The following is a 24,624-nucleotide window of genomic DNA, read 5'->3' as shown; positions in this document are numbered from 1 at the left end:
CTCAGTAACACACACATCTTCTGGCCGCCGATCACTTATGAAGCGCTCAAGAGTCACATTAAACAAACCTATTCATGTATGGTGAAAAACACGTTCAGGCCCCGCATCACTAACAGACAACACAGAATTTATGAAAAATAAAAAAAACATTTAATAGGGCTCTACTGCTGTAAAAATGCAATAAATTATGAAATTGTTAAAGATTTATGAATTGATTGGAATATTAAAATTTAATTAAACCATTAAAGTGGACCTATAACGCCCCTTTCACAAGATGTAATATAAGTCTCTGGTGTCTCCAGAATGTGTCTGTGAAGTTTCAGCTCAAAATCCCCCACAGATCATTTATTATAGCTTGTCAAATTTGCCCCTATTTGGGTGTGAGCAAAAACACGCCGTTTTTGTGTGTGTCCCTTTAAATGCAAATGAGCTGCTGCTCCCGCCCCCTTTCCAGAAGAGGGCGGAGCTTTAACAGCTCAACAACAACAAAGCTGGAGAATCTCACGCAGCCAAAATGAGGATTGTCAGTAACGGTGTTCAGCCTTACATTGTTCAAACCGGAGTCGACACTGATGGAGAGACTCAGGAAGAAGTTACAACTTTTAGACGTTTCTGAATGGTTAGTGGATAAATTTATGTAGTTGCTGTGGAGTTGATTCAACTCATCCACTAGCATGTGTCGTCATGTTAATCTTTTGTGCAAAACCCGTATGGACGCCCACTATACATAGCGTACCTGTTTGTCAAACACACCAGGCTAACGTTTATGATTGCTATCAAATGCTGTGAATGATCTAATATTTTTTCCAAAATATCACTCGGACAGAAACGCTCCTTTTTTAGCAGTTGAGCTCACCAGGGTCAACTTCAGGCTATCCAAGCTAACGAGACTCTAAATAGTGTTAAGTGTTCGTCTGTGTAGCCAACGACAGAACAGTTAGCATGCTTTGATCGAACTTTTGTCATGGCGTTAGAACTGGTACACCGCTGTCACTTGTGAAAACAAAATGGAGGCGCCGTGGGTGGAAACATGCAGATTAAGAGGCGTTAATATTATAATAAGATCCTCTTCCTACATCACAGAGTGAAATCTGAGTGGCTCGTTTTTTCACATGCCTTCAGAGAAATGCTTACCAAAACAAAGTTACTGGGTTGTGCTTTTTCACGTTTTCTGGGTTGGTAGATGCACCGGGACACAATTATAGCACTTTAACATGGAAAAAGTTTCCTTTTCATGATATTTCCCCTTTAAAATAAATCTAGAAAAATGAAAACCGAAAACTTGGAATTTGAGAAAAATAAAAGTAGATTTTACAGGGCCATAAAAGTAATTAAATGTTGTTAATTTGTACAAGTTTAATGATTTGCATTAATTAGAAATACCTTTTGGATACTAACATTTTATTTAACCATTAAAATGGAATTCAGAAAAATTTAATTGGATAAAACTGGAAAAAAATAAAACAATCTGAAAACGGATTTCATAGGGCTTTAAAAATAACATTTTTGTTAAACGTTTAATTTTTGATACAAATTAATTTTTTAATAATTTTTTAAAATCATACTTTTGGATTTTTTTATCTGACTAATAGAGTAATTAAAGAAGTAATCAAAAGATTAATTATCAAAATAATCATTAGTTGCAGACCTACAAAATATGAAATCAAAATTAAAATGGAAAAATCTGAATTTGAAAAAATAGTGCCCTAAAAATATCATTTTGGTTAAACTTTTAATAAGTTGTTATTAAATTGTACAATTTGGGGACAAAAAAAAAAAAAAAAAACGGTTTCACTGGGCCCAACCATAGACTGTAAAACAAAATGGTTTCCATTGTAGAAAAGTGAAGCCGCCAGTGTCCCAATATCTTGGGACAACATCTTGTGCTGACTGGAGACCCGAATCTGTGCAGAGGTGAGCGAAGTGGAGCCGCGGGATCAAGTCAATCGCAAGCTTCACTTTACAGCATGTGGCACACTTGGGCCCAACACATGCATGATGTTTCAAAGTCAACATGAAACAACATTCATAGGAGTGTGTATTAATGAAGTTCATGTGATGATGAACCGCTCAGCCTGCACAAAACCACAGGAACACAAGTAGAGCTCTTTCCTTAAAAGCTCCATGCCATCGATCTGTGTGGAAGTGAACTCAGGTGGGCAGGAGACAGCAGTGAGGAACGCCGAGAGCTGAAACTCTACACGCGTTCAGCTCGCCGCACACCTACACCTAATGACAGCGTTTAATATTTAACCGCCATAATGCTGCGCTCTTCCATCTCCCAGCCTGGTGAAACAGCACGTTCAAGAGCTGGTAAAAATAGTGAATCAATGTTGGTCTGGAAGCCATTATTTAAACATGAGACTGTGAAGGTCAATCCAACGACTGCTGATATCCAGAGCGGCTGAGGCCGAACACTTCTGCTCTGTCGGCCGAGCGATATGTGTGGGATGATCCATTAAACGACTGTGGAGGAGAAGAGCCACTCGACGCGAATCCTTAAAATCAGTATGATATGGACAATCATGGACAAGTTAAAGCTGTCAATAATAAAAGGATAAAAATAACTGTTCATTTCCATTAGTTATTTTATGTACGGGTCATTAGAAGCAAAATAAAGTAGCGGGACTTTCACTGCATGGAAGAACAGCATGAATTGCGCAGTGGCATGGGAAGACTGACTCATTTCAGAGAATCTTCTGTCCAGATGGTTCAGTGAACCGGTTCAAACGGCTGAATCACAGACACACTTGAGTCATCATTCAGTAGTGTTCCCAGAAGCCCCTGCACAGCATTAACTTCAGGAATGAGAGACATATTTCATTAAATACTGATGCTTTGAATGTTTTTGATTCAGATATCAGGGTGATTATTAGTTTTATGTGTTCGGGCACATCTGACGCTGTCATCTTCACTGAAATCCTCACTGTTTTTGATCAATACTGCAGTAACCCTTATAAGTGCTCCCTTAAATGAGACGACTTACTGATCTTCAACACTACACTAGATACTGGAGCACATGCACTGCAAAAACTGTTCTTCCTCAGTGTTTCTGTCTTGTTTTCCAGCACAAATATCTAAATATTCTTAAATCAAAGTTCATTTACTGGAGAAGAGAAATGACTGAAGATATTAAGACTCGTTTAGTGAAAAAAATTGTGCTTAAAACAAGAACAAATATCTGCCAGAGGGGTCAGAAAAATAATCTTAAATTAAAGGGAAAACAAGATTATTTTTCGGACTCCATTGGCAGATATTAATAAAACTATTACTATTGTACAGTAGAATATGCTTCTCAAAACTCCTCTGTGGTAATAAGTAATAATCAATAATAATGAATAATAATTAATAATAATAATAACAATAATAATAATAAGTATTACAATATCACAAATTTTCATCCATGTTTTAATTTTAACAGTAAAACTATGTTGTGCAGCACTCTGTTTGCCAAAACGTAAAGATTCAAATTGTTCACATTTAATTTTATTACATTTTAAAAGATTTAATGTAAGTGTTAAAGTTTTATGCATTAACAGTTTTTGATTAATAAATGTGTATTAAATCAAAACACAGAATCCAGAAAAATTAAAATGGACCACAGAATTTCTGAACATTTAACCATTATTGTTAAAAAGTTATTACATTGTTAAATGTTTATGAATCCAACTTATTTGACATGCTTTTTGATTATTAAAATTTAATTACACCATTGAAACGGTCGTGTTCGCAGCATTACAGCACAGCGATGGTTCAGTGTGGAGTGAATGTTGATACTGAATTAATATTTTTAGGATATAACTTCTCTCTGATATGTTTCACCCTTAATTGATTTTGTAGTTCATAACTTTCCCATACACTCATTATCAACAAATCTGTCTCAAACATCAAACGTGTGATGAATAACGAGAGCTCTTTAATCAACACAGCAAGAGTTCATGTGAGTCATGTGAGATGATTCAGTGAGGAAATGATTCATGCCTGACTCTTGTGTTCACTTCAGACTGATCAAGCAATCAGCTCCACTGATTCATTAAAAAAGAAGCAGTTTTTTTCTAAAATTAGACCACATGTTGCGTTGCATGTTGAAGGTTTGTGTGTGCAGTCAGTCAGGCCGTTGTTTAATTGTTGATTTCATCCAGTCTTTCTTTCGTCACATATTCACAACTCAGCTAAAATATCAGCAGAGGTGCAGGACACACTCGGTTATTACAGTCGTATGTTTTGCAGTCATGTGTTTACCTGTGCGGACGGCCCGCTGTAGCCGCTGTGAACAGAAGCAGCACATCTCTGCTCCAGCACTGCGCTGTAATCCACACGGTCAAAGTTCGTCCTCCACACCATCACCTGCAACAGGTCACATGATGAGCGCTGCGCACTGAAGACGCCGCACATTCACTTCTGTGTGGATAATACAGCAGATCACCTGTTCATCAGACCCAGCCGACGCGAAGTAGTCTCCGGTCCTGGAGAAGCACACGCAGGTGGCAGGACCCTACAGACACACGGAGAAAACAACATTACTGAGACAAACGCTCTGCTCTGGAGGAATATAAATGATGCTTCTCAGAGTAGTTAAAAAATAATTTGATGTCGTATGCTTGATTTATACATAAAACAGCAGCTCCTTCACCCACAGTGGAAAGTCAGTCAACTATTCCCTTAAAAACTGCTTTATTGTGCACTGTAATAGAAGGACGCCAGTCCTTTCCTTCTATACACACAATTATCAACGCCAGAAGAGAACAGAAGAAAACCCTTGGCCAGTCTGTAGGAGGAAAATTATAGCGTCATGATGCCATATTGACTTTGGCTGAAGAGAGCAGGTTAAATTTAGGCCGTACATGGTGCTGAACACAGACCAGACACGGCTCTGGCAATGCCAAACCACACGCACACACACGCACACACACACACACACACGCGTGCCGCACAAGTCCTGAAAACTGAAGCCAAAGCATCTCGATCGCCCCCAGGTGGTTGGTCCCAGTATAGGTCATAAACCCCGCCCTCTCCATGTAATGTAATGGGACGTAAGACAAACAAAACAATTAAAGGGTTAGTTCACCCAAAAATGAAAATAATGTCATTTATTACTCACCCTCATGTCGTTCCACACCCGTAAGACCTTCGTTCATCTTCAGAACACAAATTGAGATATTTTTGTTGAAATCCGATGGCTCAGTGAGGCCTGCATAGCCAGCAATGACATTTCCTCTCTCAAGATCCATTAATGTACTAAAAACATATTTAAATCAGTTCATGTGAGTACAGTGGTTCAATATTAATATTATAAAGCCACGAGAATATTTTTGGTGCGCCAAAAAACAAAATAAGGACTTATATAGTGATGACCGATTTCAAAACACTGCTTCATGAAGCTTCGGATAGTTATGAATCTTTGTGTCGAATCATGATTCGGATCGCGTGTCAAACCGCCAAACAGCTGAAATCACGTGACTTTGGCGCTCCGAACCGCTGATTCGACACGCTGATTCATAACGCTCCGAAGCTTCATGAAGCAGTGTTTTGAAATCGGTCATCACTATATAAGTCGTTGTTTTGTTTTTTTGGCGCACCAAAAATATTCTCGTCGCTTTATAATATTAATGTTGAACCACTGTACTCACATGAACTGATTTAAATATGTTTTCAGTACATTAATGGATCTTGAGAGAGGAAATGTCATTGCTGGCTATGGAGGCCTCACTGAGCCATCGGATTTCAACAAAAATATCTCAATTTATGTTCTGAAGATGAATGAAGGTCTTACGGGTGTGGAACGACATGAGGGAGAGTAATTAATGACATTATTTTCATTTTTGGGTGAACTAACCCTTTAAGTTACACTTAAATAATTTTTTTCCCAAATATGGTTTCTGTCATTTTATGTAGTTTTTAATCACGCTGATGTAAGTTCGTGTTCGTTTTTTAAATACGTTTGGTTTTAGTTAGTTATTTGATGCTATAAAAACGGAAGTGTGACATCATGATTGACAGCTTCTCTGAGTGCAGTAGTCACTGAGCCACCAACTTTTTTTGGGGGATTTTCGGGAGAAGATTGGAGGTTTTACTCTAATTTTTACATTTCCAGAACTGTTTATTTCACAACGACATAATGAGTTGTTCTGCAGTAAACTGCACTAAACGAGTCTGCGGGGGGGCGGGGCCTTGATAGCCACTTCATGCTCATTATACTGTGCAAAATCAGGTCCCAAGTTCACTATTGCGCAGACTCAGGTCCCGAATCAGCACATGATGTCAGCGGCATATTGGGACATTGGCGACTTCACTTTACTACAGTGGAAGAGAGTGGAGATGTGTATATTTTTACAGTCTATGACACACACACACACACACACACACACACACGCAGCAGTGCATGCTGGTCCTCACATCACTGACATCTGCTTTTGTGCTGAGTCTATTTCTGAATTCCTATTATATTAATATAATATGATTATATAATACATTTTTACATTATTCAGCATGTAGTTTAAGGTTATGTGAGGTTACATATAAAAGACTGGTTTTATATCTTATCTGTTACTGGTCACCATTTCTTTTATGATTTTCATTTATAAAGTAATGAAATAAAAATAAGGGGGGATAAAAAAGGGAATAACCTTTTGTCCTTCACTATTTACTCTAAAATGGTGCTGTGGTGAAATATTCCATGTCTTCAATCAATTAACATGAGCTCATAAAAACAGCATATGTATAATAATTATACTGTAATGTATAAAATTTTTAAAAGAACAGGGATTTTTTTTTTTAAAAAACAGTCTAAGATGAAATATAGCGTAACACAGGACACTGCTTGAAATTATGAAGAGTTAAAAAGTTTGGGGTCAATAAGATGTTTCAAAGAAATTAATACTTCATCAAGGACACAATAAACTGATCAAAAGTGACAGTAAAGACATTTATAATGTTACTAAAGATTATATTTCAAATAAATGCTGTTCTTTTTAACTTTCTATTCAAAGAATCCTGAAAAATAAAATGTATCACAGTTTCCACAAAAATATGAACTGTTTTCAACATTGATAATAATCATAAATGTTTCTTGAGCATCAAATCATCATATTAGAATGATTTCTGAAGGATCATGTGACACTGAAGACTGGAGTAATGATGCTGAAAATTCAGCTTTGATCACAGGAATAAATTACACTTTACTATATATTCACATAGAAAACAGCTGATTTACACTGGAATAATATTTCACAATTTTTTACTGTTTTTGATCAAATAAATGCAGCCTTGGTGAGCAGAAGTATATATACGGGCAGGAACTCATGGAGTGTTAGGTTTGGAGTGTAATGCTGTGGATGTGAAGCATCCCCTCACTGGGTTCGTCACTGGTGTGAGTGACTCATATCAGGTCCTCAGATGAACTGCAGTCAGCAGAGGTGAATGTGTGTGATCTGCCCTACTGAAAACCCTTCACCATCACAAGCTCCTCTTCTGAATGAAAATCTGCCCTAAACCAGCATCTTCACAAATGTCACGTTTTCCCTCAAAATCAGCTCTCCATTAACTATAGTTATACCGAGTAAACACAAACAGCAGTTTATGGTTTAGGTTCTGAATGGTAACATGCCGTTTATCATTTATAGGACTAGATTTCCCCTAACGTATATTAGACAAGAGACTCAAGTAACTTAAAGATCACAACTTACATTTCCTAAACGTTTAGGCTACTATGAACACAACATACATGGTGTGTAAATCCAAACATGAATGTAACATCATCTGACTACACCGCGTACTTCAGCGCAGTGCTGTTGAATGCTATGACACGCTAAGACCGAACGTGTTCCAGCCTGAAGAGTGTAAAGGCGTCAGAGGAAGAGGATCGGATGACGGCAGATGAACATGAGGAATGTGAAGTGGTGGACGAGTCTGTTCTGCTGAACACGTCTGTAACACGTACATTCACACACATGTGTGCACATGCTCAGAGACACACTCAACTACAACACTGCAGGAAACATCTGCTCAGTCTTGAGTAAAACATGCTAACTATGTACAAGTGACTCAGAATAAGACATGAAGGGTCAGATTTACTAACAGCTCACACCATCACAGAGGCTCTTTTGACATTAAGAACTGCTGTCAAGATTTACTGAAGACATGCAATGGAAATGTGTAAACAGTTATTTCTGCAGCTGATCTTATAGCTTATGCATTTGTAGGAGTTTCCCTTTCGGACGAAAGAGAGTACTGAAATAAACCATGCAACGTGATTTACTAAGGTTTGTGCTAGTCAGTTTACTGATATTTGTGCCATTATTTAACGCCCAAAGAAAGCATGTCTTAACCACTGATCTATATAAATGACTGGATTGCTAATTTCGTAAGTGTTCGAGCGGCCATCTTACAATTCCCTTCGACAGAGGGCATCACTGACTGACAGCAATAACATTAAACTATAATCACCTGATTCAGTGGGACAAGATTAGTTTTTAAAATATATGTATGTAAATAAATTGATACTTCGGACGTTATCTGTAATGTTTATGGTGTTTTCAGGCAGGATAGGAGATATATAGAAATCATTATGATGGGTGTGTCTACTGCACCGACACAGGCAACTGAACTAACACAAGATAGATTTCTGTATGTATGGAATTATGCAAGAAATATTAAGCATGAACATATATCTGGGATTATTAAAAGAAACCGATTCAAATATACAATAAATATTACAATACTTACAATCACCCATTACTAAATTGCACAATATTGTATTAAAATCCAAAGGTTCAGCATCATCTCAGAGCGACAGTATAAATGACTGGATAAAAATCTTCATGTCTTTAAATCCATAAGCATCAGCGTCTTTTCCCTGAATAAGTTGTGAAGCGTGTGTATTTTTCTGATGTCTTTTTGTTGACCAACATCTACTTCAGACTCTTGGAGATATTGGAAACTGTTAAAAAAACTACAGGTCATATGAATTAAGTGTTATTTGTACACATTGTTGAACTAATTATTTAACCAACGTTTGAGTCATTATCTTTACTGCTTCAAAACACATGCTATTAATAAAAACACTGTTGAATCATTTACTGTACAAATAAAAACAGTATTATACTATATAACCACAGTGAATAACTGTACATTTAAAGGGGTCCTTGATTATGATTTATTTTTTTAACTTTAGTTAGTGTGTAATGTTGCTGTTTGATCATAAACAACATCTGCAAAGTTACGACACTCAAAGTTCAGAGAAGAAGAAGAGGAAGAGTTGTTGTAGTAGAGTGTTGCTGTCATGCCGTCATTTTACGCCGGACTGCTTCACAAACGAGGGTCAATTCAACACAAAAGATTAACATGACGACACATGCTAGTGGATGAGTTGAATCAACTCCACAGCAACTACATAAATTTATCCACTAACCATTCAGAAACATCTAAAAGTTGTAACTTCTTCCTGAGTCTCTCCATCAGTGTCGACTCCGGTTTGAACAATGTAAGGCTGAACACCGTTACTGACAATCCTCATTTTGGCTGCGTGAGATTCTCCAGCTTTGTTGTTGTTGAGCTGTTAAAGCTCCGCCCTCTTCTTGAAAGGGGGCGGGAGCAGCAGCTCATTTGCATTTAAAGGGACACACACAAAAATGGCGTGTTTTTGCTCACACCCAAATAGGGGCAAATTTGACAAGCTATAATAAATGATCTGTGGGGTATTTTGAGCTGAAACTTCACAGACACATTCTGGAGACACCAGAGACTTATATTACATCTTGTGAAAGGGGCGTTATAGGACCACTTTAATTCTAAAGGCCAAAGTATACTACACATACACTAAGGTATGCATACAATAGGTCCCCTTTAAGTTGTATGCACATGCCTTACAAAGCATAAATCTGTATTCCGATTTCAGAAGAATAATTTTGACATTTGTAATATAAATGTTGAGGTGTCTTGTCCGTCAGCTGATCTGATATTCGCTACTGTAAAGAAGATGAACGTAACTTTTGATAATCAGGGAATTCCCGACTTTAAACAAATAAGCATTTAAATGTTTAGGATGTTTGCATTGTAAAAATGTACAGGGAGACTGCAGATATAAAAACACTGTTTTCTCATTAAAACCAGATGATTTGCTATTAATTCAATAGAATGTGAGGGAATACCAATATGGCGGCGCGATAGCTTCACTTTTTTTAGTCATGGTCTAAACTTGACCTTGACAAGCTGTGATAGCTGGAGGAGGAATCACAGATAACAGAGAGCGTGTGGAAGAAGCAAGAGAATCTTTTTCACTCGTGTTCATTGATTTGTAATGCCAGTGGAAGACACTGTCCGAACATATCGTTATTTTAATTTGCTGTGCCTGTGTTCTAAGTATTACCCGCACCTGATTATCATCGGCTGTGTTTGTTTGTGACCCTACAGTAATCTGCGCTGCTCCTGATAGACTGTGTTGGTCATTATGTAAATGAGCTGCTGTGTCTGTGTTCTTTAATTCACTCATTGTCAGTAGATCAGCTGCAGAATGCTCCACTCCCATCAGCGCTTCTATGGGATTGTGGTCTCACGCTCATTTGCCCTGTTTGGTAAATCTGACCCTATAGGGCTGTTACCAATCAAATCAGCATTAACAAAATCCATCTTGGCACTGCAGAGGAAACACAGAAGCTGCATATGAAGTGGCATTTAGATGTATTTACACAGACTGTTTAATGCAGCTCAGAGGGACATGAATGTATTTATACAGAAATTACTGCATAATGTTATGAGATCAATCTTTTTCGCACTTGCTCTGTTGACAAAGGAATTATTGTAAAAACTGCAGTGCGAAACGAGACTGTTGTGTAGTGTCGATGCCTTCTGGGAGTTGTAGTTTTTATTCTGATTGTATAATACAGCTATTCGTGAGCTTTAATTGAGTCACTCGCACTGGTGCGCTTAAATATTTTTTCAGTCGCACGCGGTAAATTTTAGTCGTTTTTGAACTAATCTTTTAAATGAATGATTCAATGACTCACGCAAAGACTTCACTCATTTTACTACTTGATGAATCAGTGTTTTTGAACAAATCTCTTGAATTGATGATTCAATGATTCATGCAAAGACTTCACTTGTTTTATTACTGGATGAATCAGCGTTTTTGAACAAATCTCTTGAATGAATCTCTTCAATGAATGATTCAATGACTCACTCAAAGACTTCACTTGTTTTATTACTGGATGAATCAGCATTTTTGAATGAATCTCTTGAATGAATGATTCAATGACTCACTCATAAAGACTTGTTTTATTACTGGATGAATCAGCATTTTTGAATGAATCTCTTGAATGAATGATTCAATGACTCACTCATAAAGACTTGTTTTATTACTGGATGAATCAGCATTTTTGAATGAATCTCTTGAATGAATAATTCAATTGTTCACTCATAAAGACTTGTTTTATTAATGGATGAATCGGTGTTTTTGAATGAATCTCTTGAATGAATGATTCAATGACTCACTCATAAAGACTTGTTTTATTAATGGATGAATCAGTGTTTTTGAACAAATCTCTTGAATTAACGATTCAATGACTCACGCAAAGACTTCACTTGTTTTATTAATGGATGAATCAGTGTTTTTGAACAAATCTCTTGAATGAATGATTCAATGACTCACTCATAAAGACTTGTTTTATTAATGGATGAATCAGTGTTTTTGAACAAATCTCTTGAATTAACGATTCAATGACTCACGCAAAGACTTCACTTGTTTTATTAATGGATGAATCAGCGTTTTTGAACGAATCTCTTGAACGAATGATTCAATGACAACTACATTGTCGCATTTAAAACCACTAAGCAACTGCATACAAACACCCACAACACACTAGCATCGTGGCAGTGAGTTTTGCATTAATACGTCTCACATGCACTCAGAAAAAGAAAAAAATCTAAAAAAACATGGCTTTTCTTCAGCTTATTACAGAGGACTTCAATCTAACCATTTCTTAATAAAATGTTTATGCATACATATTCAGAGGAAGCTAAATCTGTTTAGGCTCACTCCTTATGTGTTTTGTTGTGCACCAAACATTGGTAAACAGAGCTACTGGTAAAAGCACAAACAGAGCTGAAGCAGCACATGTGAGAGACAGACTGTGCTGACTAACGGTCTGTGCCGGTCTATGAGCCTCACAGGACGGCTAGCACACGATACATTAGCATGTAGCACGCTAACAGCACCTGCTAATCTTCTCAGAGCCAAGACCGACTCAGGGCCAATGGCAGCTTCTAGCGAGACAGACACTTGCTAATGACTACAAGAACCCAGTGAACCCTTATGGGCTGTTTACACTGAGCAGTAAAACTTTTATGAGAATGAGATTCAGCCAAAATGTGGTTCCTCTGATGACCACACTAATGCATCAGTAAAAGCGCATTCACAGGCTGCACTGCTCCTGCTACCAACATCACCAGTCTAAATGAATTCTGACAGTACTGATCAACTATCCTAAACTCAGTTGCATTTATTTACATTACATGTATTACTCGATCAAAGCGATGCCTTGCCAGCATGTCACCAAAAGGAAGCATTTTTTCCTTGATGACGCATCTAAAGACATGCCAGAAAAGCTTCTTTATGTATTTGTTCTAAAGACAAAACTTGAGAATAATTTGAACTCATGAAAAGAAAGTTCGGTTACACTTTATTTTAAGGTGTCTTTGTTACACTGTAATTATACATTTAAGTACCGAGTAATATTAAGTAACTACATGTACTTACTATAGGGAGAGGATTAGGCTTTGGTTTAGGATTAGTTGAATATAATTATGCATAATTTACAGTTATTACTACAGTAATTATGTGTAAGATACGTAACAATGACATTGTAAAATAAAGTGTTAACGAAGGTTCAAAAAAAAAAAATAAAATAAAAATATCACTGTAAAAAAACCTCATAAAGTTAGGATTAGGCATGTGATGGTATCAAATTTTCAAGCTTATATCCCGGTATTTAATTAGTCAGCATGAAGTTGCGGTTGGCTTTACTTCAGTATTGTGACATTGTCAGAGTGAAAAGGAATATTGAATGAGAAAAATAGAGGGCGTTGCTTGTTTTTTCTGCTGGGAATTGATTGGATCTAGAAAAGGAGGCGTTCCATTCAGACCTGAACACAAGATTACAATCAGAAAGCCGTCAAACTGTCGTCATCAGAGAAGAAACGCCATTCCAGCGGGGAAGAACATTTTCAGATTTTGATCAAAGATTACAAAGACAAAAAATGTTGCACTTGCACGGATGAATTGTTCACCAAAAGACTAGTGCGTGCTAACAAAGTAAACAGGATCAATTTTGATTTCATGATGACATTAAGATAAAACACTTAAAGGGAAAGTTCATCCAAAAATCATTCACCCACTCTCAAGTTGTTCCAAACCTGAGTTTGAACACGAAAGAAGATGTTTTGAAGAATGTTGGTAACCAAAAAGGTCATGGGCTTCAGTGTACAAAATAATATGGAAGTCAATGGGGTTCATCAACTGTTTGGTATCCCATATTCTTCAAAATATCTTCTTTTATGTTCAAACTCATACAGGTTTGGAACAACTTGAGGGAGAGTAAATGATGACAGAATTTAAATTTTTTGGGTGAACTATCCCTTTAAGTGTTGTCCTCAACAGGTTTAATAACTTTTTTTCTTACAACAAAAAGAAATAGTATTTGGTGTTGATGATGAACACCATAGTGAATGCAAAAATCTGAATGGCTGTTTAAAATATTTAGATCACGTACACACTGCAGTTAAATTCAGTTGTCAATTCACATTTCAGAGTTTAATCTTGTTCTGTTCACACACAGTTCAGACATTTACAGGAGCGACAACCGCTTTCAACACCCTAATTAACTACTGTAAAAACAACCGATATTTACAATAATTCTATGCGGTGTGTACAGAACCAAGCTGAATGACGTATTTAAACACATCAGAGACGCGTGTCTCTTCTGTATGTGTGCAGAGAGAAAACCACAAGGAGAGATGTATGAGCCTCGACTCATTCGTGTTGCCAGATCTTGCTAAAAAAAACAAGCACATAATAAACCTTAATAAATACCGAAATTAAGACCAAAATATTGCAATACTGAATGGACTTTATTTCTGGGACTGACGGTTCTGCTCTATAGCAGGAGGTGCTGGAGAGCGTCTCATTTAAAGGCCAAACACACGGCTGAGGAAAAACACCAGTGGTTCTGAGCGCGCAGCTCCGAGTGTGGATGAACAAGAGCCTTTCAGTGGGAAGTTACGCAACAGCCGTGTAGGAAGATGAGGTCAGACACAAGCGATTCACAGTCCAGATCAGCAGATGGGATGGAGACCTCAGATCAGTGTGGTGGACCCTCAAACCAGCCCATCTGACTGGTGAAAAGACCATAAATGTGTCAGACACGAATCCAGTGATGGACAGCGAGCATCTCAAAGGTCCAAACGTGAGTTCAGCTGCACTCCCACAGGTCTCTTCTCCTTTTGCTTGAGTCTGAACTGTCATCACCTCAAGCACTAGTAGTTATTCATTTAGATAACCAATGGGATTCACCACAAGAGCTGCACTTGTGTTTGTCCTCACGAACACTGCAGAACAACACCAGCTGCTTTCTGAAGGTCATTTATTTCTAGTCTAGCAGCAATGAGAAATGCATCACACAGTAATTATTGGCCACCAGTCATTTTTACAGGGTTTGTACTAATATGATATTAAAAGATCAATTTCAATATGCGCGTTATTGGTGATGCATAAAATGTACAGGAGAGCAGATGAACTCAGAATATAAATACAACGCAGTTTCCTGTTTTTCCATAAAAAAACCCCAAAGAAAACACTTAACCATCAAGCGTATTGTGTTTATGTTCTGGGTTCATCTGCTCGCCTGTATACAGTATGCTTCATCAATAAGCTGTATATTAAATTTGATCTTTTATTATCACTGTTTTAGTACATTAAGGGACTTTAAGGGCTGTATGGGCATGCTGGTCTGAAAACGACGTGTGTTCAGGTGCATTGTTGGCGTGTTGCTATTTTGAGGCAACTGAAAAGGACTGCGACATTGACTTTAGACCAGGTTTTTGTCGGTCAATGGCGCAGTTGTTTTCTGTTGCCTCAAAATTTACTATTTGCAGTAATGACGAATGAAATTGGCTAATTATTTGACCAATCGTGGCAATACACACATGTATTTAAACTGACTATATATTCCGCCATGTAAATAGTGAATCCACCATGGTGCGAGCACAACTGGCTTTTAAAGGGAATGGGAGATGAGACTCTGATTGGTTTATTTCTCGTTACACCCAAAACACACCCATTACTCATTAAGAGAATATGGACAACCCTTTTAGACCATGCGCCGGGTAAGCCGACCATTTTTTCCGTCGTTAAACTAGCAAAAGTGGATTTGGACACGGCCTAAGCGCACTTGCGCCATGCGCTTCAGACCATGCGCTTAGAATGATAAAATAGGGTCCTAAATGTTTTTCACGTTAATGTCCCACTGTTTTCAGTGATTGAAAAACTGCAGCAGATGCCGTATATGGAGCACAAGAGACCAAAACTTGCATTTTTGTTTTTCTTCTTTTGAGATGGAAATCTGACAGGCCTGTGTTGCAGCTCTATGGATGTTCTGCCCTCCTGATGTCTGCGGCAGTCACATGACTGAAAACTATGAATTTGTGGTTCACTTCTGCGTTCATACCAATGTTGAAGCTTTCACAGGGCATTCTGTTTATAATTTAATTTCCTGTTTTATGATTTTTTTTCCCTGCTTGTTTTTGTATGATGGTTGTAGTCTTGTCAAAAGTAGTGACTTCGGATCCGCTGATAGACGCCTGCTTTCAAACGCTCCCGTGTGTTTCTGTGTAAGCGCTCGGTGAAGAGCGTCAAAGATGTCTATTCACAACATGTTTTTGAAGCGTTGATCAATGTAGCCAATCACAGACATGTCTGTTGAGCATGTGAACACAATGGCCAATCAGAGGTGTTTAAGAACCCGCTCAACAGCGCTCAAAATGCTAGAGGGAAACGCTGGTATCGAATCGATGCTGGATTTGGTACCGAAGTTGGTACTGTTAAAAACAGCAGTTGGTTTCCTCACATGACTTTGATCGAGTGGACAAAAGTTTTTCAAATATTAATAAGTGAAGCAATTATATAAAAAAAAAAATATTTCTAAGAAATAATAAAAGATTACGCCAAAACTACTTCAGGCATATTCAAGTCATTGTATGTGTGAACTGCATTTTTAACGCACTTTTGAATAAATTAACAAATCTAAACAATAGATCATGTGAATCATTTCACACAAACTCCACCCCAAGTGCTTTAATACTGACCAATCACAGCGCTGCATTCCTCATGTACTGCATGTACTTCCAGCGTCTTTTACCTTTCAGTGTGTTTGTGCTGAAGGCTGACAGAGGTTACTCGCTCATCCCACTGAGGCTAGCAGGCGTTCGGTACACTGTAACACTAACCAGGCTTCAGGTTTGTAATACACATGACTCATCTTCAAAAGGTAGGCGGTGTGTTTTAATACTCTCAGGACACGATTGATTTAGCCAACGCTCCACTGAAGTGGCAGATTGAACAGATCACTTCTGTGATGTGATTAATTCATTCATATGCAGAACAACATACCGCTTTCACCATCATATTTCCCAAACGCTCCATCAGCCCTGGTGCAATGAAGTGCCTTATGAAGATATGCATCATGTAATAATGCAGATGTTAATGCGAGTGTGATTTAGTGCATGAAGAAGGCCATCCAAAACGACTCAATTTTACTGGTCACCAAAAAAAGTCGGCAGATCAAAGTTTGGCTTATGTAAAAGACTCTGTCTCCATCATACAGCATCAGCGCTCTACAGTGTCTGGTGTGTGAGTGGAGAGGAGAGTCACATGATCAGCAGACACAAGGCCAGTCAGCGGTGCGTTACCTGATGGCCGTGTAGCGTGTAGAGCAGTCGGCCCTCCAGCAGGTCCAGGATCTTGAGCGTGGAGTCGCTGGAGGCCGTGATGAGGTAGTTTCCAGACGGATGGAAGGAGAGGCCGTTCACCACCGCACTATGAACTGAAACACCACACACACAAACACACCTGTGTCATCTAAACACTACATTATCATGAACCACACAAGTGTGACATTACTGACAATTACATAAAAACTGAATCAAATGTAAAACTTGAGTTTGGATGGTTTCCAATAACTTAATTGTGTCGGTGCAAACCATGTTTTTCACATTGCAACCAAACCCACTTTAATGTACAGAATTATATGTAAAACATTATTTTTTTTTGCACAAATATCATGAATTATTAATAATTCATAAATATTATTTGATTTTTGAGGAGTTGCACCACATGACATTTGACAACCTAACTAACCTTGCCTTGTTCATAAGGTCAAATTTGACTTTGCATGACTTTGATTTAGTGGACTAAAGCTTTTTTGTTTTTTAAATATTGAGCAGAAGCAATTTTGTCAAAATATATAAGAAATATTTAATAACATGAGGGAATTTAATTTATGTATTTTAACATAAATTGATGATCCAATCAATATTTCCTGTTTTTTGTTTGTTTGCAAACTTTGCTATCATTTTTGCAAATGTGGTTTCACTGGTTCAGTGTGCTGGAAACACCGTCTGACGTTCATGTTGAAAGCACGGCTGTGGCGTTACCGCTGTCAGCTGAGTTTTAGCTTATATTTCCACTCAGATGCTCAGTTTTCTCTCTCGTTGAGCTGTTGATGTCTTGCACACGCGGCCGTTACTACAGCTCTGAATCGAGTGGGCCTCTTTCTCTCTCTCTCTCTCTTTCTCGGAGGAGGACAAACAGCCTTTGCTCTTCATGATGTCAGCCTCATGAATGGACACTGAACAACAGCAGGCATCAAACGCCCCCCGCAGACTAATGCAGACACTACAGGTATTATTCAAGCTGTCAATTATAACATCATTTACTACTTCATCCTGTATAATCTGACTCAAACCATCAGAATGCCCACTAGTAAGTACAGTGCCACATTACTGCACAAAACCAAACTTTATCCACACTTATATGCTCTACATGTATTATGCATTACTAGATAATGTTAAATTAAAATAAATTAATTTTGTAAATGTACACACTGCCTATTTTGTGTGTGTCAGCCTGCAGCATTTGTGCTCCAGACAGGAGCGATTCCTTTTACACACACAATAATATTCATTTATTAAATGTTTGAAAGGTGCTGTGTGACAGGGAATGAGCCGCACACCGTCTCACACTCTTCATATGGCCTGAAAAAGTCTTTTTTATTTACACAGTTAAATGTTACATTTTTGGCCATTAAAATGAGTTTATATCAGCATGAAATGAAAGTTGTGACTAAATGTACTAATGTATGTGACTTGGTCTAATAAGAAAAATTGGTAACACTTTATGAACAATGAACTTTACAATGAACAATACTTTTTTAATAAATGCTGTACAAATATATTGATCATTGTTAGTTTATGTTAGCTAAGGTATTAACTAATGTTAACAAATGTGACCTTATTGTAAAGTGTTATTGAAAAATCACTCAGTTTTGTTCATGGGTGTATTTATACAGGAATAGAGGCCGATCTGAACGTAACTGGTTTAACTGCAGACATGACAGATGACGAGCGACGCACAAAAAACATAAATGCACAGATAACTTGTTCACAATAACACCAGTAACAGATTAAAATAAAGAAAATATATAAGAAAATAAATTATTTTTAAAATTGAACATCAATTCAACAGAATATGTAAAAATGATGACACTGTATCTGTTTGATACAGTGGAGAAGGTCAGGATCTCAGAGATCTCTTTAAACTGCCTAATTTTCATAGAAAAAATATAAATATTCAATAGTTTAAAAGACACATTTTTAATAGTTTATCTAACATTTGTAATACATCTCACAACAACCACAAAAAACAAGGCCTCTGTACAGCAGTTCAAAGCTGAAATTAGTGCTGTGTGATTAATCGTAATTGATTTTCAATTTTGGCTTCCAACGATTATGACAAGATAACTGAGGTGAAACGATTATTGTGCCGCTGCCGTATTCCGTCCCGCGCAGCTTCCTTTCCTTCACAGCGGTGCGCTTTCATTCCTCCCCAAAAGCCCAAACTTGACATTCAAATCAGCCAAACAAATCAGTGTTGTGAAATGCAGTCGACTGTTGCTAAACTGCGGGACGTGTTTGATATCATACAGTGTGATTAAAAGCACGTTAAGCTGCAAAAGAGACACTGTTCCCCAGGTGGCTTTCTGTGCGCGCTCCGAGACAGAGCCGAACGAGGATAAGCAAAAGGGCTCTGGATGCCCTCCTAAACGCTAATGCCTTTCAAAATGCGTTTTTAGAGAGTATTCACAGTGAAAACAGTGGGTTATGACTTATGACACAGTTGAGAAAGAAAACGCATGTGTATCAGTATATTGGATCTGTGCAGCTCTTAAAGTGACAGCAGCCTAATAAACCTGATAATCAAACACATGACAGAGAGGAAAATCACTCACTGATCTTGACTGAATAACTTAAGTAGCTTTAATAAGGATTAATCTATATTTAATGTGTACAGTAAGACTGTATAATGCAGTATTATTTTACATTTGATTGTTAATTTTTTTGTTGTTTTGTTATAGGCTATTATTATCTGAATACCACTGTTAGTTCATCTTTCTGAAAAACCTAAAACACTGTTTATTTAATTGGTATTTTCGTTCAGGTGTATTTGTCATTGTAATCAGTTTCTTTGTTCTTTTTGTATTGCTGACTGTTTAATTGTCTTCTGTAATTATTTTGAGGACCTTTTTCTTACTTTGGTTAACCTAGTATTAGTTTTTGCTGAAGTATTGATAATTGTGAAATTTCATTAATATTGTGAAATAAAACTGATCATATCACCCATGATTTTTGCCATACTCGAGCAGCCCTAGCTGAGATGTTCATAAAGGCAGCCGTGTCTCTCACCTTGGTAGTGCTGCAGGAGTTTGTGCGTGCGAATGTCCCACACCTTCACGGTGTTGTCTGTGCCAGCCGCTGCGATGCAGGTGCCGCTCGGGTGAAAGTCGGCGTAGTTCACATATCTGAAAATAAGCACAGATGCCAGTGTGAGCGTGTCAGTTCAGCTCTCTGACCAGCGTGTGGCGCTGTCCTCACTCACCCGCCGTGCTCACAGAACGAATGAATGCACTCTCTGCTGTTCTTGTCCCACAGCTTCACTGTTTTATCATCGCTGGCAGAAACGATCAGCCGCCCATCCGGCGAAAACCTACAGGATTCATTCTTCACTAGTTCAGACAGTTCACATCATTATCTACTCCAGTCCTGTTTTACATCATTCACGACACACTCATCATACTCCTTACAGTCAGATGTAACTACTGAAGTGTAAATGCCAACACTGTGAGACGTGAATGTGGTTCAACAGCTCAAAGATCAAACACTGTCTCTGACCTACAGACTCATTCTCATTATTATTCCATAACTGTGATATTATGAAGCGACGTACTTGGCGCAGCGCACCCAGTTGATGTGCTGGTTGAGGGAGAAGAGGAACTTCTGCCGATGGACGGCCCAGACTTTGATGCTCTTGTCATCAGACGCGGTGACGAGCGTCTGTCCGTCGCTGGAGAAGCTGACGCTGCGCACCGTTCCCGTGTGAGCTCTGAACGCCGTCGACTCGCCTTTCCTGAACACAACACAAATCACACATTACACTGATGCGTCTAATATCAAAACATGTACACGCTTCTTATAGTTTTCTATCTATAAAAAAAACCTGTCTGTTAGTTTTTGAAGATTTTTTTTTAAGAAATTAATACTTTTATTCATCAAGGACACATTAAACTGATCAAAAGTGACAGTAAAGACATTTATAATGTTACTAAAGATTATATTTCAAATAAATGCTGTTCTTTTGAACTTTCTATTCATCAAAGAATCCTGAAAAAAAAAATTTCCACAAAAATATGAACTGTTTTCAACATTGATAATAATCATAAATGTTTCTTGAGCATCAAATCATCATATCAGAATGATTTCTGAAGGATCATGTGACACTGAAGACTGGAGTAATGATGCTGAAAATTCAGCTTTGATCACAGGAATAAACTACACTTTACTACATATTCACATAGAAAACAGCTGATTTACATTGGATTAATATCTCACTGTTTTTACTGTATTTGATCAAATAAATGCAGCCTTGGTGACTCTTTCAGAAACATTAAGAAATCATACCGGTTCTGTGTTTGTGTATACTGTACATAATATTTCTGAGTGCCTAGGGAACTAATGAAATTAGCTCACGTTACTCATTTTGATAAATGATGAAAATAACATCATTTAAAAAACATTTATTTTTCATAAGAGTTTAGAGCCGAATGATGTTAATGAGGATGAGCTTCAGATCTGGAGTGTTTCACGGAGGCGGTTCTCGGTGTAAAGCATCGGACAGACACGCTCAGGCTTTCAGACAACATGATTATCAGTTATTTCTGTACCAACACCCACATCCAGCATCTCTCCGATTGAGAGAAAAGACTTCTGGGAGCATTAGTCACTGGCAGAACAGAAGGCTTGATTTCTTTGACTATGAAGAGCATATGAGACTCATAAAGATGATCCGTGTCATCTAGAAACATTACAGGGACATGAAACCAGAACAGGAAACTCAAGGTGTTTAAAGGAGAGACACGTGCATGTTCGAGCCACACGACACGCTCACATGAAGCCGCTGATTCAATCCAGTCCCTGCAGAGGAACTACTGAATGACTGTGTTTCTCCACTCATGGCTTTTGCTGCCACCTAGTGTCTCCATCATTCATGGCTGATTCCCTGAGGAGGGAAACACTGAGTCTCTGTGACATCTGTCTGTCCAGCCACAGACACTTCAGGAAACCTGTCTGAAAACAGTCTGCTTCAGCTTTACTAATAGACATTATTAATAGTCTTTTTGCCAGTGAACATGAACATACTGGATCATGGGTAGGATGTGATAAATGTACTAAAAGAGTTATTCAGTGTCAAATTTTAGAAACTTCCTCTGCTAAAAAGTTTGATTTGAAGTTTGAAAAGTGCTTCTTCCCATTTTTGAACTGTCACCAACAAGAAAGTTATTAAAATGAAAATGAAACATTACACAAAATGAAAAATCAGATGTTTAAATTGATCAAATAACAAACCAAATTCTCAAAATGGCTGCTCAAATGAGAAATCAAATTCAAATGTGGCATTGAGTGCACGTTGATTGACACGCCACATTTTTTATTTGTCTGTTTGAGCATTTGATTTATCATTTGAGCATCAAAATATAGATTTATTTATGACAGGTTTATACTGGATTGATAATGAAAATTAAATATCAAATACAAATTATTTTTTATTTAATTTTTGGTACAGTTCATGCTTCCCTGAATGAGAAAATGAAAATGCATTTGAGAAATTGATTTCTTATTTCTTATCTCGTTTTAATTTTGTTATGAAAAAACTTCCATAAAGGACTGCTGAAGTCAACAGATTTAACGAATCTCTGTGTTAATAACCCATCTTCTGAAGATAATTTGGCTTCAAAACTTTCAAAAATTGACCCCCTCTATAAAATAGTACATTACTCAGTAAAATATTCATCATAGCATTTAATATTTTGGCTTTCTTCTTCATTTATGTATTTATTTTACTAGAAAAAGAAATAATCTCTGGTTGAGTTGACTCACAATAACCCAGTGTGCTTTTGGATCATTTTTAACAGTTTCGGGTTGTTTAGGAGTGAATGCAGATCTCTGTGTAAACAAGGACTTTACGTTTATAACTTCAAAACCCCCTCAGTAAGATCATGTGATGTGACGCATCAGGACTCACACGCTGGGCACCCAGAGCCGCACCGTCTTGTCTCGGGACGCCGAGGCCAGCAGATGACCGGAGGGCGAGAACTGAACGCTCGTCACCGCATCCTTGTGTCCCACAAACCTGTAGGCCCTCATCTGAGGCTTCATGTTCCAGATCATCACACACGCGTCCATGGAGCCCGAGGCTGAAGGAAACAGTGAAGTAGAGTTAGTGTGAAACAGAAGTTGAGCTGGTCTTTTCTTCTCTATTATATTCGAGTGAAACGCTTCTCAAACAAGAACAAATGTAGGGCGGGGCTTGAGTTTAACTGTAGGGAATTGATTGGACGGTTGTGGTTTGCTATTGGTGGATCTCATGTGAGTGACAGGTTGCCCCGCCCTCATCATCAGAGAAGAGAAGATATTCTGATTCAAGATTAACGAATTTATCACAATAATGATTTATCATTTAGAATAAACACTGCAATATTCCATAAAAAACAATACACTGTGAAAAGCGCTGTACAAATGCACTTGAACTGATCTGTCTGATGCGCGTTCATGTACCGATCTGCTTCATGTTAGCGCTGATGTCCAGGCTCGTGACGTCATCTCTGTGACCCTTAAAGTGCCTCTCAAGGGTCGGATCGTCCTGAAACACACACAGAAATCATATAAACACACGGATATGGGAATCATATTTCTCTGGTAATCATGTTTTAATAACCACTCACCAACACAGAGCTCATTCTCGCTCCTTCAGTCTGTTTAGTTTGTTTACTCCACACCTGTCAGCTCACTGTCCCAAACATAAAAGTTGCGAGCTATTTTGAGACGAACATGTAATGAGCAGATCTCGAGTTATTCCTCAGTCTCGGTTGCTATGGACTGTCGGTTGTTTACAGCTTTCATTTTACCCGCCGCGGTTGGCGCGCGTGCGCATCAGCCACACAGCCTCTTCTTCTTCTGATTTGATTGGCGGTTGGCATCCAGCTTTAAGCTGCATTACCGCCACCTACCGGACTGAAAGAATCTCTGGATATTTCCCAGCTATTCATGTCATTTTTCACCATTTGTCTCTTTATAATTGTTTCCCCCTCAGATTTACTTAATGGAATATTCATATTTACTGTCTGCAGTTTGAGTGACAACTTAGCCAGTCTAAATATGAATTTGTATCTTGATCTTGTGCTGATATTCGAGTATCTGTCTGGAGTTACTCCTTAATTGTTGCTGTATACTTAATTCTATTGATGGCATCACAAATAATCTCCATTTCTGCTTTAATATTTCATTGTGTTCCCAAGATTCCTGTATTTTGTAAGGTGAGATATTATTACGCCCCTTCAGAATAATCCAGCATTAGTTTGACTCATCATAACCACAATAGCATCTTCCCCCATTTCAGCTTGTATTGCAGCAGTTGCAGATGTTTTAAATGCTGAACTTCATATTCCTGCTCCTCATTCAGCTGATATAATCTAATGCGGCTCTCATAATAACGGCCGACCGTCGCTCGAGCCCGCGCACGCAACGTCACGCGTCTTAAAGGGGCCGCGGCTCTCATTATCCATCAGAGAACCAAAATTGCCAGTCATCATGATGAACGCTCCGCTTACAGAGGCGTGAATGACTGAAGCGAGTGCGAGTGAACACAGGGTGGCAGTAGAGAGCTATACACTGTATTATTTTACTTGATTTAACCCATTAAAGTGAATTTTGCTGGCATAAATTAATGTATTTAGGTTGATTCAGCCA

The 24,624-nt window shown here is 38.0% G+C and overlaps 1 protein-coding gene across 2 annotated transcripts in view; it reads right to left on the bottom strand.

Annotated features, from left to right (window-relative positions):
• Positions 1-24,394, bottom strand: part of poc1a (POC1 centriolar protein A) — a 53,412-nt gene extending 29,018 nt beyond the window's left edge. Inside the window, exons 1-9 of one of the 2 annotated variants that reach the window (XM_051913352.1) lie at positions 23,601-24,394; positions 23,434-23,518; positions 22,901-23,072; positions 20,549-20,728; positions 20,201-20,308; positions 20,008-20,123; positions 16,957-17,090; positions 4,427-4,495; positions 4,243-4,347 (exon numbers count right to left, since the gene is read on the bottom strand). In XM_051913352.1, the coding sequence (XP_051769312.1) occupies positions 4,243-4,347; positions 4,427-4,495; positions 16,957-17,090; positions 20,008-20,123; positions 20,201-20,308; positions 20,549-20,728; positions 22,901-23,072; positions 23,434-23,518; positions 23,601-23,615 (984 nt within the window). In that variant the 5' untranslated portion in view covers positions 23,616-24,394. The remainder of the gene's footprint in view (positions 1-4,242; positions 4,348-4,426; positions 4,496-16,956; positions 17,091-20,007; positions 20,124-20,200; positions 20,309-20,548; positions 20,729-22,900; positions 23,073-23,433; positions 23,519-23,600) is intronic. The other variant, XM_051913353.1, reaches the window with a different exon arrangement.
• Positions 24,395-24,624: the final 230 nt, after the last annotated feature.

This window comes from Ctenopharyngodon idella, chromosome 11, assembly GCF_019924925.1.
Source record: "Ctenopharyngodon idella isolate HZGC_01 chromosome 11, HZGC01, whole genome shotgun sequence".
NCBI classification, from domain to species: domain Eukaryota; kingdom Metazoa; phylum Chordata; class Actinopteri; order Cypriniformes; family Xenocyprididae; genus Ctenopharyngodon; species Ctenopharyngodon idella.
The sequence above is the reverse complement of the archived record's forward strand: the minus strand, read 5'-3'. Positions and strand labels throughout refer to the sequence as shown.